The following is a 12,192-nucleotide window of genomic DNA, read 5'->3' as shown; positions in this document are numbered from 1 at the left end:
ATCCACAACGTTCATTTGCTTCTGCTCTTTGTTTCTCCTACATGAATTCTGCAACAACAATTGGCATGATGTTCAACATTGTTATTCTTACATCCTAATCTCACTTCCAGTTTAGCAGAGGTGCTCATCTGGAAGTAAAACTTGCTAACTTGTACAAGACAGACCACACAAGGAGTCTCATGGAATAGACACAGCCATGCTTCAGGAGTGGACTTTAAAAGGGACTTTAAATGTTTGATGGAAGGGGGTACATTCAGCGAATTAACGAAAGAATGCAGTTGCCGCATTTTGCCTTCCTTTAACCAGCATTTATCACTACAATATAATATTCAGTATGATATGTGTGGAATATATATATAGTTGCATGTTACAGTCTGCCTTACGAAGACTTGAAAATGAGCGCGAATTTTCATAATGAGGGAATTTTACCTTTTATACTGAAAGAAGTGCTCAATAAAAAGATTGTACATGGGGAGGAGTTTCTCCTTCATGCTGTCATTGTGCAAACATATACAGTGCCACAAGGACATAGGAATTCAGGACAATATCAGCAGAATGTCATTAAACACACTCACATGTATTTAGTGTTTTCACACTGAAATACATTTACTAACAACAACAAAATAAAGTTTCACCCAGTGTGACAACAGCAAAGATCTAGATCTAGATCCAATAACATGCCAGGATTAAATAGAACATGTCTACAGTTATCATTACCATGAGTATTATTATCATTATCGTTACTACAAGCTGTGAAACTGCCAAAGTAAATAAAGAGGCTTGTAATGGCAATCATGTTCAAAGAGTATTGGATAGTCAGAAATGGAGGCGTTGGCAGAAATCTGAAATACTTGAAAAGGACTGAAGTTGAAGAATGTCAGCTGTTGTTAACTGATCTGTGATCTGTGTTTGGTATAGTTTTGTCTGTGTCAAACAGCCCTGATGTGAAATATATTTAAAAAATCTGCGATTATAGAAAATTTCCGATCGCAGCGTAAACTATTGAACATACTTGGCAAGATATCGTCGGCTTTCAGGGACGTAAATCGTCAACTGTTAAAGTTCTTCTCAGATCATTTGGCTGTAACACTCACAAGGAGGTGGTGCTAATATTTTGTTTTTGAAGTGTGACATTTTTCAGATATGTGTTTTGAGCTTGCACAATGAAAATAAACATTTATTTCTATTCTATTAATGTCTTACAGTTTGGTTTCTGAACTCATGTGTGTTTTTTTACCTGGATTGGACTGCCCACTGGGTTTTTCACTCAGTAAAAATCGAGGAAAGATTTGAAGAGAGTGAGGTGGGGGTGGAGTACACACGCTTGACTCATAAAAGAAGAGTAAAGGTGGATTATTGAGCTGGTGATGAGCAGTGACTGGACACAGAAATCATAAAGGTTTCCCTTGTACTGTCGAGAAATGAATTAAAGCTATCGACACACCTTTGTGTGAGAACTGTTGTTTTGTAGAAAGTGTCTGGTTCATACTCAGGATGAGATGAAACCACCTGCCCATCTGAGAAATGGCCGAGAGAAAAATTACCTGGACTAACATTTGTCTCTGCTCTACGAATTGTTTACTGATGGTATCAACAGTGCAAATATTATTTCTCCAGTTGGGTCTATTTAACACACTGAATCGCTGCACAGACTACAAAGCAGACAGAGAGTCTGCAGCTTTGTTGAGACAATGGGGAGAAGCCTGCCGTGCTGCTGTCCATCCCTGATCCCCAGCAGGGAGACCGCTCACTTCTACCTGCTCGGCGTCCTCATTGCTCTTTACATGCTGGCTGGTGCGGCCATTTTCTCCTCACTGGAGAGACCGGCAGAGATCCGGGCCCACAGGCTCTGGGAACGCAGGCTGAAGAAGTTCAGCCATGACTATAACGTCAGCTGTGAAGAGCTGAAATCACTGCTGCTCTCCTACGAGGAGGCCCGGACCGCAGGTATCCGGACAGACCGAGGCAGAGCCTTGTGGGACGTCCCGGGTGCTTTCTACTTTGTGGGAACTGTCGTCTCTACTATTGGTAAGTCAATGGAGAAAGTCATCCGGTCGGTCCAGGAGCAGTAACTGTAATAGCTGATGTTACAAAAAAGTCTTGAAAGTCGTTTAAATTCAGACAGAAGTGAACTTTACATTGCATTTTTGTCATATTTCTATTGACAGAATAATTCAGCAAACAATCATGAAGGCGTTTGCATATTGTGCAGGATAAGTTGGGCCCTTTACAGTTTGCATGTAGATCAGACGGGCGCTTCAGTGCTTTGACTTCCCACGTCTCACCTATTGTGATGTACGATAAGACAAACACCTTTTTCTTTGTGGTCCTCAGTAAGCTGTGCTATGAAGCCAGTTCGATGCTGTTGCTAAAAAAATCAACCACAACATCAGAGAACTTTTTCAGGAAGCTTGAAACTGTTTTGGCACACACAGGAGATGAGTGGTTTGCACGAAAACATCCAAAAATGCACGCTTGAGGAAAACTGTTTTCTCAGAATTACCCGTAGAATGCAATGAGTTTGTCTGGACTGTCTCTCCATGTTTGACTTGAGGTCGACTTGCGTGACCTGCTCAGGGTGGACACTGCACTCACACGTAGTCGGCTGGGATTAGCTCAAACATGTAGAAACCCCAACTTTCTTTCAGAAAGAAGGGTCACTCCGTCTGAGCTGATCTGTGTCATCTCTGACCATCAAAGTGAGGATGCTTGAGAGCCAGTGGAGATGGTTTGGATATGTTATAGTAGAGGATATATTGACAATGGAGGTATAGGAGATGGATGATAAGAAAAAGACTGATGGATGGGATGAAGGAGAACATGGAGAGAGCTGGTGGACCAGCAGAGGAGGCCGATGACAGTGAGTGTGGGATGGAGGCAGCTGATGATCTGTGGCGACCCAAGAAGGAAGCAGCTGAAAGATGAAGCTAGTTTATTATTGTGTTTTCTGTTTTACACAGCTGGCTGTGAACTAAAAAACCCATTACGGTAAATAAAGTCTCTCAAACCTTGAACTGGACACCCTGACTGAATGAATGTGACTGCTACTGCAGACGTGACATGAAGCGGAATGATTTCGAAGAAGTTAAATGAGAGGGCTACTGTTCCGCCTTTCCAGTTGAAGAAAGCGTCCGTCACAGCTATTTTTAGCCATGAGACACCATCAAACTCCAACTGACCAAAACAAGACCTGTACCTGTCCAGAAACCAGGAAGCAGACAGGCAACATCCCTGCAGACCCCTCACACCCCGAACACAAACACTTCAAACTCTGTGTGTCCAGCAGGCGGTACGGAGCACTGCACGCCAAAACCAGCAGAAACAGAGTTTCCTCCCCCAGGCCGTTGCCCTGATAAACTCCCTCTGTAAACAGAGTCTCAGGATCCACTGTCAAAAGTAATTGCTTAAAGATACTGAACTACCTCAATAACCCTGCTTGTTGCACATCACTGTAAATTCTGTGTTAAAGATATTAGTGTAAATATTGTTGTCTCCTGCTGTTTCCTTTTTTTATATATATATATGTTCATACTATTATAAATATTGGGACTTCCTGTTTTTCAGAATGTTTATAGTTATTTATATTTCTTTTCTATTCTGTTGCTGTTGTTTCTGTGTTTCTTCCTTCACGTAGAGAGTGAACAAAAGCCGGAGTCAAATTCCTTGATGTCATGAACAAACTTGACCATTAAAGCTGATTCTGATTCTGATAATAATAATTACTGAACGTAGGAGTCTGCATTGGTTTGAGGTTCAGGAGAGCGTCACCACGTCGGCTGCACCTATAGAAGACAAACAGAAGAGACCCACCTCATCTCTGCTCGAAATCACTTTACAGCCCTGCTGTTTTCTCCTCTATCTTTGAAGACTCTGTCACTGTGGAAACTACGGGCCGGGCTGCTGACAGTCTGGATCAATTTCCGTTTTACAACAACCTTTGTATCTCCTGACCGCAGTCATTTAGAGATGCGATAACATTTAAGGGATATGCAGAATACAGGAAAATTCTTAGGACTTTGAGTTGTGTTCCTTTGCTAATATGCAGTTTTCCCACCCTGCTTTACAGGACGGCTTCCTAAATTAAGGGAGTAATTTAAATTTTTTTTCTCAGGTCTATTTGTTTAATGTACTTGATTAATGATGCAAGTTTTTTTGTTAAAACCAATAAACTCTGGTTTTAGTTTTTCACTTTGTTTTGGAGTGGAAAGAAAGCCTGTGGTGTCGCACATCATAAACGCTGCTTTCCCAAATCCAGATACCTTGTGCGACCACACCGCAGGTGACGTCAGCAAGTCCAAAATGTCAAAAGAGAAGACTGTGAACTTCAGCAACAGGAACAGAGAGACCACCAAAAAATGTTTGCTTGTTTTTGTTTTTTCATGTATATATATTTATTTTCATTTAATTTGGAAGCGCAGTGAAAGATCATCTGGATGAGGCATCAGGAGATCAGAGAGCATGGGTGCAACACAGGAAAGGAAAGGCTATGCTCAATGAGAGGAGCATTGTCCTGTCATTAAAGTGAGATCAGAAATAACAAGAGTGGAGAAAAAAAACACTTTATTGCTAAGATTCAAAACACCTTCCATATTTAACTTTTTAAGAGGTCTGATTCGTCACGGCTCAAAGCTTTCAGCAGGAAGGATGGTCATCATGTCATCGACACGAATAGATTCCCTTTCTTCAACCAAGGATGTGTTGACTAATCCTGTCATTATGTTTATAAATGAACAAAAGGAGGAACAAAGAGGAAATCATCTCTCACAGTTACCTCAAAGATCTGCAAAGGTTAATCATCATGCCAAGAATGGAGGAAGTAGCTGCTTGTTGTTTACTCACAGGGAATTAATGACTATTTCAACGTTGTACATGTTTCATTAATAAGAAATAGGTACAGTTTTCTTTCAGTTGTCTAGAGAAACTGAACCAAATGTCATCCAAAAGCAAAACTATATTTTTCATTAATTAACACTAGGTTTACCAAGCAGGGGCCGGTTTGGCCCAACCCATCCCAGAACCCAGAGAGGGGCCACAGTGGCTCAGTGCTTTTGAATACACAAGTCGTTGTCCTCCAGCCAGCCACCTTTCATTTGTAAATGCAGCCGCTACGCAATGCATCATGCAGGAATGTGGCCCAAACAGAGGGAGAAGTGGAGCACACACACCAATGTTCAGCTGATGCTAAAACTCTCTTCATGTGATAGTTTATATCACTTTGACACAAATGACCATTTTCAGAAGAGAAAACTTTGTTGTGGATGTAAGGTATCATTTTGCACGAGAATTGGGGAATTTGCACATTTTATTAGTGTGTATTTCATAGTTAAAAAAATAAGATATATTTTACAGTGCATCTGTGGGTGCTGTGTATGAAAACAATATTTGTCATAACATAGTATGTACAGTGCCTTGAAAAAGTCTTCACCTCTTTTGAATTCTTTGCCCTTTTTCTTAAATTTCATACTTTGAACATTAAGTTATAAAATTGGCATATTTTGTGAGGAACCAACATCAAATGGGACACAACTGTGCAGTGAAATGAAATTTGTACAACATTGAAACTTGTTTTTAGAAATAAAAACCTGAAAAGTGGGATGTGCAATATTATTCACCCCCTTTTCACATAGTGGCTTCAGAAGTTGTCTGATTGTTTCCTCAATGATCAAATGTTGAGCTAATGACTAAACAGAGTCTGAGTGCATCCAATCTTAGAACAGATGTGACTGATCTGCAATGATTCCAATGATCTGTAAGGGAAACAAACGCAAAACTCCACTCTTCTCTGTGCCACAAAATCAGTCCTTCTGTTGAGGGGAGGTTTGAGGTGGCCTTTTCACAAGGCTACCCCTGCACTGAAGTGCCTTGCTCCCCCTCACACTCTGGCCCCCAAACCCCCACCACACAAAACAAATCCATTGTTTGGAGAAAGAATCTTCCTTCCTGGCTCTCCCCCCCAATAGGTATGCATGAGCCACCAACCTGGCAGGTATCGGCTGCATTTACAAAAGAAAAGCAGGCCAGTGAGTGGCCGCTGAGCTGTGCACTGAAAATCAGGGGAAAAGGGGAAGAGTTTCATAGGTAGGAAAAAAAAAAAAAAAAGAAAACTTGGGATTACAAAAAATTCAGTCTTTTTGGAAAGAGTCTTCCTGGCCGATTTGCCAATTTTATGTATTTATGTTTGCAGTATGAACTTTAACAAAAGGTCAAAAAATTCAAGGAGGAAATATACTTTTGCAAGGCGCTGTATGTGCTTGTAGAAAATATAACACTGAATCCGCATCTAATGTAAAACTGAAGTAAGAGGTTGACGCAGTTTATGTTTTTCATTTCTTCCTGTGATTTATTGATGATGCACAGAATTCAGTCTGCTTGGCTGATCCGGGCACCTCCCCACAAATCTTATTCATTGTGCCAAGGATGGTGGTCTTCCGTCAGAGGAGTTGTTTGGCGAGAGCCAGAGACGTGAAGAAATTATCTGTTGTTACCGTTCTGCCTTTGTCCAGAAACGGCTCCATCAGCTTTATCACCACATCTTCTCCCACTCTCACCCCCTTGGCATGGCTGGGGTCTTTCCCAACATAGGGGACCATGTTGCACACATACTTATTCTTCAGGTCACATTCCACCCAGAACTTTATCCCAACCTCGTCTGGTTTTGTTGCAGTGTATTGCAAGAAACAGCAGCGAGACTTTGTTGGGAACAGCTGTTTGTCTGTGGTGATGTGCCTGCCTGGATTGTAGGACCAAATGCAGTTTGGAACAAAGACCCTCCAAACATTGGAGATTGTGGGAAACCTGTCAATCTCAACTGGGTCCCAGTCAAACCCTGGGAGTTACATCACAATTTGTGATGGTTAAAAAAGTTCATTGTGTTTGGAAAGAATCTTCTCTGCCAAACTCAGGAGGAAATCTCAAAGTAGTCCCCAGCTGTTTTCAAGCCTCCTCCTCCCCCTCAGAGGTATGCATGAACCAACTAGCTGGAAGGTATCGGCTGCATTTACAAATGAAAGGTGGCTGGCTGCAGGAGAACGACTTGTGTATTCAAAAGCACTGGACCACTTTGGCCTCTCTGGGTTTCCCAGGGAGGCCAGAAAATCCTGGTATTCCTAGTGTTAATGAATTGCTTCTGTATCCTAAAGCAGGAGGTGTTAAAGAGTCTGGTGAAGGAAAAAAAGCTGTGAAGGACTGAGGATCAGTGTGATGCCTTTTCCCACCGTTATGTCACTCTGATTGATTTTTGTGACTAACAGTGCTAATTTCAGAACCTGAATGAATAGTTCCCTTTTTGCAGTGATGATATGACATGATATGAGTTTGTACTCACTGACGTCTCTTTCCACATGATCCTCACAGGATTCGGAGTGACGGCGCCGTCCACCATGCCGGGGAAGGTCTTGCTGGTGTTCTACGGATTGCTGGGCTGTTCAGCTACAATGCTCTTTTTCAACCTGTTCCTTGAGAGAGTCATCACGCTACTCAGCCTCCTGATACTCTGGTGCTCCGCAAAAAGAAGAAGACTCTGTCGGCCAAAAGGCAGAAACAGTGAAAGTAACAGAACTGAGGACTGGAAACCGTCAGTCTATCTGATCACGTTGTTACTTTTTCTTGCTGTTATGCTGGTTACATGCAGCGCTGCCTCTCTCTATTCGGTGATGGAAGGGTGGACATACTTGGAGTCACTGTATTTCTGCTTTGTGGCATTCAGCACTGTGGGCTTTGGGGACTTTGTAAGCAGTCAGAGAAAACATCACGAGAAGACTTGGGCATATCAGGTTGCCAACTGTCTTCTTATGCTTCTGGGAGTGTGCTGCACTTACTCCCTCTTTAATGCCATCTCTGTGATTATGAAACAAGGTCTGAACTGGATCCTGACGACGCTGACTTGGATGTATAACTGTGTGCAACGCCACAGGCTTCAATCCAGAGCTTTACTCAAACTTTGTTTCTCTGACCGTGAGCCGTCAGTTCGATCTCTTGAAGATGAAACTCTGCACAGACAGCAAGAGCAAGCAGCGCCCTGCTCAGGCCCAAGCATGCTGTGGCGATCATGTGTTCCCAGTGCCCTTGGTAAATGCTTCTGTGATGAAGCTAAAGTCGAAACAGTATGCCGCAGCAGCAAAGATGAAGGAGATTATGGAATACAAGAACAGAAATGTGATCCATGTGGGGGGAAGTCAGATTATGCTAAACCACTTCCTGGGAGGCTGAGTTAAAGTACCACTTGTTTTTCAGAGTTTTAGCAATCAAGCCTGTTGATTTATTGTAGCAAACAATTCTCACTTGTCTCATAAAACTCCTACATGACAGTTGTGCAGGAACAGACTTGTCACCAGTATCAACATCACAGTTTTCTCATCTATTATCAGGAAAAGTGTGACAACACAAATCATAATAGTGCACCTTGACGCCCTGCATGTGAAAATCAAGACGACTCGGGCTGACAAGACTCCTTGGTGGAGTCCAGCGCCACTTTTTTAAAAAAAATGCCAAGTTCCCTGAGCTGCTGTTTGGTGCACAAGAACAAAAAACAGTTTCCTCGTTTCCATTTTCAGCCACAAAGAGACAACCCTCGTGTCCACTGGGAGAAACTGCATGGGAGCATCTGCACATCTGCCCGGCTACAACTATCTACTATATCTACTATATCTTCTCAGCCTCCCATGTCAATGCTGCCTGGATTTTTTAATCAGCCTGTTGTATTACATTACGCCGCCGTGTCAGTGTTCCACCCTCAAAGGGCCCATCCTTGATTTGCAACTTTAATGAACAATTTCAATAAAATCATACATTGACTGTTTGCAGCCTTCAGCCTGCCATCACACAGTTTCCTTTGGAAATGGGTAAATCCAATGACTTACTCTAACAGACACTGCTATCTATTGTAACAACATAATTAAATACGACTTAATCAAAACACCTAATGAGAGCAAAAGTATTTTTTCATGGAACATACTGATAATAATTCATTCAGGAATAAGACAATGTGTTCATTCATTGATTCTTTTTTAAATGTCTTCGATTTTGTTGCACATGTATCATGTTTTTGTCAAATTCATTCTTTTGTTGCTATATCATGAGGTTTCACAGTGCAAAATGTGGGAAATAATGATTTGATCCCTGCTGAATTTGTAAGTTTGCTCACTTTGATAAATATCAGACTATTTTTTTTATGATTGTTTACTGATTATGGCAGAAGAATAGACAGAAGATCAGTGAAAATGCATAAAAGCACACACAGTATAAAAGTTAGAAAATGTGCATTTTATTGAGTGAAATAAGTATTCAACACCAAACAACTCACCTGTGTGGAGCCTCTGTGGCACACAGCATGGCACAATCAACCAACTGCCAATCTTCCTGATTGTTACCGATTCATCTGTATAAAGCACACCTCCAAGAATCAGTTTCTGACATTCCAACTTCTGTAGCACCATCGACAAGACCATAGAGCTGTCAGAATATATCAGGCAGAAGACTGTAGAGCTGCACATGACTGCAAGAGAAGGTGACGACTGGCGCCATTATTGGAAAGTGGAAGAACCACAAAATGACCATCAACTGTCCTCGGTCTGGAGCTCCATGCAAGATGTGGCCTTGTGGAGTGAGGATGATGAGAAAGATGAGGCAGTAGCCTAAAACTACAAGTCAGGAGCTTGTTCATGGTCCGAAGGCAGTCGGGACATCCCTCACCAAACAAAATATTTGGCAACACACGGTGCTGTAATGGACTGAAATGTTTTAGCACCAGGAAGGCATCCCTGATCTAGAAAAAACACAAATACACGCCTGCCTTACCTTTGCCAGTAAACATCTGAGAAGGCTGAGAGGGAGTGCTGTGGTCAGACCAAATCACATTTGAGCTTCCACTCGCCGTATTTGGAGGACGAAAAAATGCGAATATGATCCAAAGAACACCATACCTGCCGTCAAGCATGGAGGTCAAAATGTGTTTTGGGGCTGTTTGTCTGCCAAGGGTACTTGGTGACTTCACCACATTGACGAGTCAATGAATGGAGTCGTTCCATAAACTCTTGGATGAAAACCTCCATTCCTCACAAAGCACAAAGAGGATGTGTCATATAATACTGCATCCATTATTTCAGTGACTCAAAACATATTACTAGGACAACAAAGGAGTGGTTCAAAAAGGAGTATATTAAGGTGATGAAGTGATCAAGTCAATCTTAAGACCTCAACCCAACTGGAAACCTGACGAGGGAGAAGGGCCAGCCTGCGGGGCGGCACAGAGCTACAGACCACGGAGCGTGGGGGCACCTCTTGGACAGCCACGGTGCCCCCAGCGGAGCGTCGAGAAAACCACTGAAATTAAGTCGTGCCTGCAATGACACAAGAGGTTCCTCTGCCAAGTGAAAACTAATGTTTTGTTTGGGGGTTGAACACTTATTTCACTCAATAAAGTGCATAACATTTTCAAACTTTTATATTTTCAGTTTTTTCTGCATTTTCCTATTAGATATTCTATCTCCTGCCACAATCAGTGAGCAGCCAAAAATAAATACATAATTTTTTTTGTGTGTAATAATTTAGCCAATGCCTGTCTTTCTTAAATACCAGTTTTTAGTCCATTTTGTTCAAACCTTATCGAAGACGATGAGGTCCTGCTCCTCCGCCTTTCATTGTCTTTCTCTGGTTTTATTCTCACCTTTTATCTGTATTTCGCTTTCCCATCCAGCCTTCATGGCTGCTCCGGATGTGTGACCTCTCAGCCAAACGGTGACAAACACAGTGTGAGAGCAGCTGCAGCATGGGAGGATCGAGACCAGATATTGCATCAGCAAAGAGGAAGTCAGTCTTTCCGGCATGAATGTACCGTGTTTGTAACATTATCCCATAAAACTGCCAGGGACATCCATGTAGCTGAAAGCAGAGTGACTCAACAAATTCCTCAGCTATGGATTTGATCACATACATAATTTATCTGGTCTCTGGTGTAGTTTCATTTCCTCTTTACTTCCTTTGTTCATTTTTCACGTATGGAGGCCAAACAAAGTCTCTTCCTCAAGAATTCATAGCTTTCATTATTATAGCTTAGGACAAACTGAATAAAACTTGTCGGTGGAATTTGGATTTGAAAATCATAAGAAAAACTTCAACATGTCAATGAAACACAGCTTGAACTGCTTCCCATCACCCACTGGAGTCCTGATGATGAGCAATGCGAGTTTTAATCCATGTCGCAAAAACAAATCCACCCAAACATCTTCCAGAATTCTTTCATTTCTTTTTCCTTTCTTTCTTTGTTGTTGACCCTGAGCTGGGAATCTGAATTACTGGAAGCTGGAATGTATGCTGCATAGTCTGAATATCTGATTTTTTTTTTTCGTTTTTCTTTCTTTTTTATCACTTTTAGAGAGTCTTGTTTTTTCTTCTTTTGTAAGATTTATGTTGTGAAGACACATTTTTCAAGGCAGTGTAGCGTTAGCACTCTATCAACACAACACAGTCTGGTTCAAGTTCCATTATGTGGACCACATTTTCCTGCAGCTCATTAAAAATGTACCACAGTTTGTGGTTGAACACTTCTGTTGAATTCATTGAACACATCAACAGATTAAGGAGGCTTCCTGACCAGCCTCTCTGGTGTCAAACTTGGTTTGAATTATCTATCCACTATCCCATAAAAACACTTTGATTACAAAATTGACGCCGTTTGTATTATTATTCTCATTTTCATTATTTCCCAGATCACATTTGCTGCTCTGTGTCCACTTAGACCAAATAAACAATAATGGAGAAATAGCTCCCTCTGCTGGAATCTCTCTAAATGACAGTTCTGAAATGAGTGATTTGCTCCCTTTTAGTCTTTCGAACTGACTTTGTTTTTGCCTCAAATAACTTTTTTTTTTTTTTTTTTTTTTTAGATATTCAAAACCCACACAAGTGAAGATAACTCATTGGTTTTCATTTTGAATGTGATAGTTTTGTTCTTCTCAGTGTATGTAAGTAATGCCCATGCCCCCCAGGCTCTGCAATCAATTGTTCATCCCTTGAATGAAATGAAATATTTCCTTTAGTTACTTGTTATAAACCTACGCTAAATATCTGTTATCACTTTGACCATGTCGACATAGTCATTTCATTTAATCTAGCATCAAAGTTTTTTTTTTTTTTTTTACACAAGGATTTTTCTTGAGAGAATGACAAAATACTCTGGCTATCTTCCTGAATCAA

General features: G+C 41.4%; 1 protein-coding gene across 1 annotated transcript; it reads left to right on the top strand.

Moving 5' to 3' along the window:
- Positions 1 to 1,691: 1,691 nt before the first annotated feature.
- Positions 1,692 to 9,636, top strand: LOC115400730 (potassium channel subfamily K member 13-like). The gene is made up of 3 exons (XM_030108748.1): positions 1,692 to 2,028; positions 7,354 to 7,888; positions 9,429 to 9,636. Exons 1-3 carry the CDS (start codon positions 1,692 to 1,694, stop codon positions 9,634 to 9,636), a joined length of 1,080 nt encoding a protein of 359 aa, XP_029964608.1.
- The last annotated feature ends 2,556 nt before the right edge of the window (positions 9,637 to 12,192 follow it).

This window comes from Salarias fasciatus, chromosome 14 (assembly GCF_902148845.1).
Source record: "Salarias fasciatus chromosome 14, fSalaFa1.1, whole genome shotgun sequence".
Lineage (NCBI taxonomy): Eukaryota > Metazoa > Chordata > Actinopteri > Blenniiformes > Blenniidae > Salarias > Salarias fasciatus.
The sequence above is the reverse complement of the archived record's forward strand: the minus strand, read 5'-3'. Positions and strand labels throughout refer to the sequence as shown.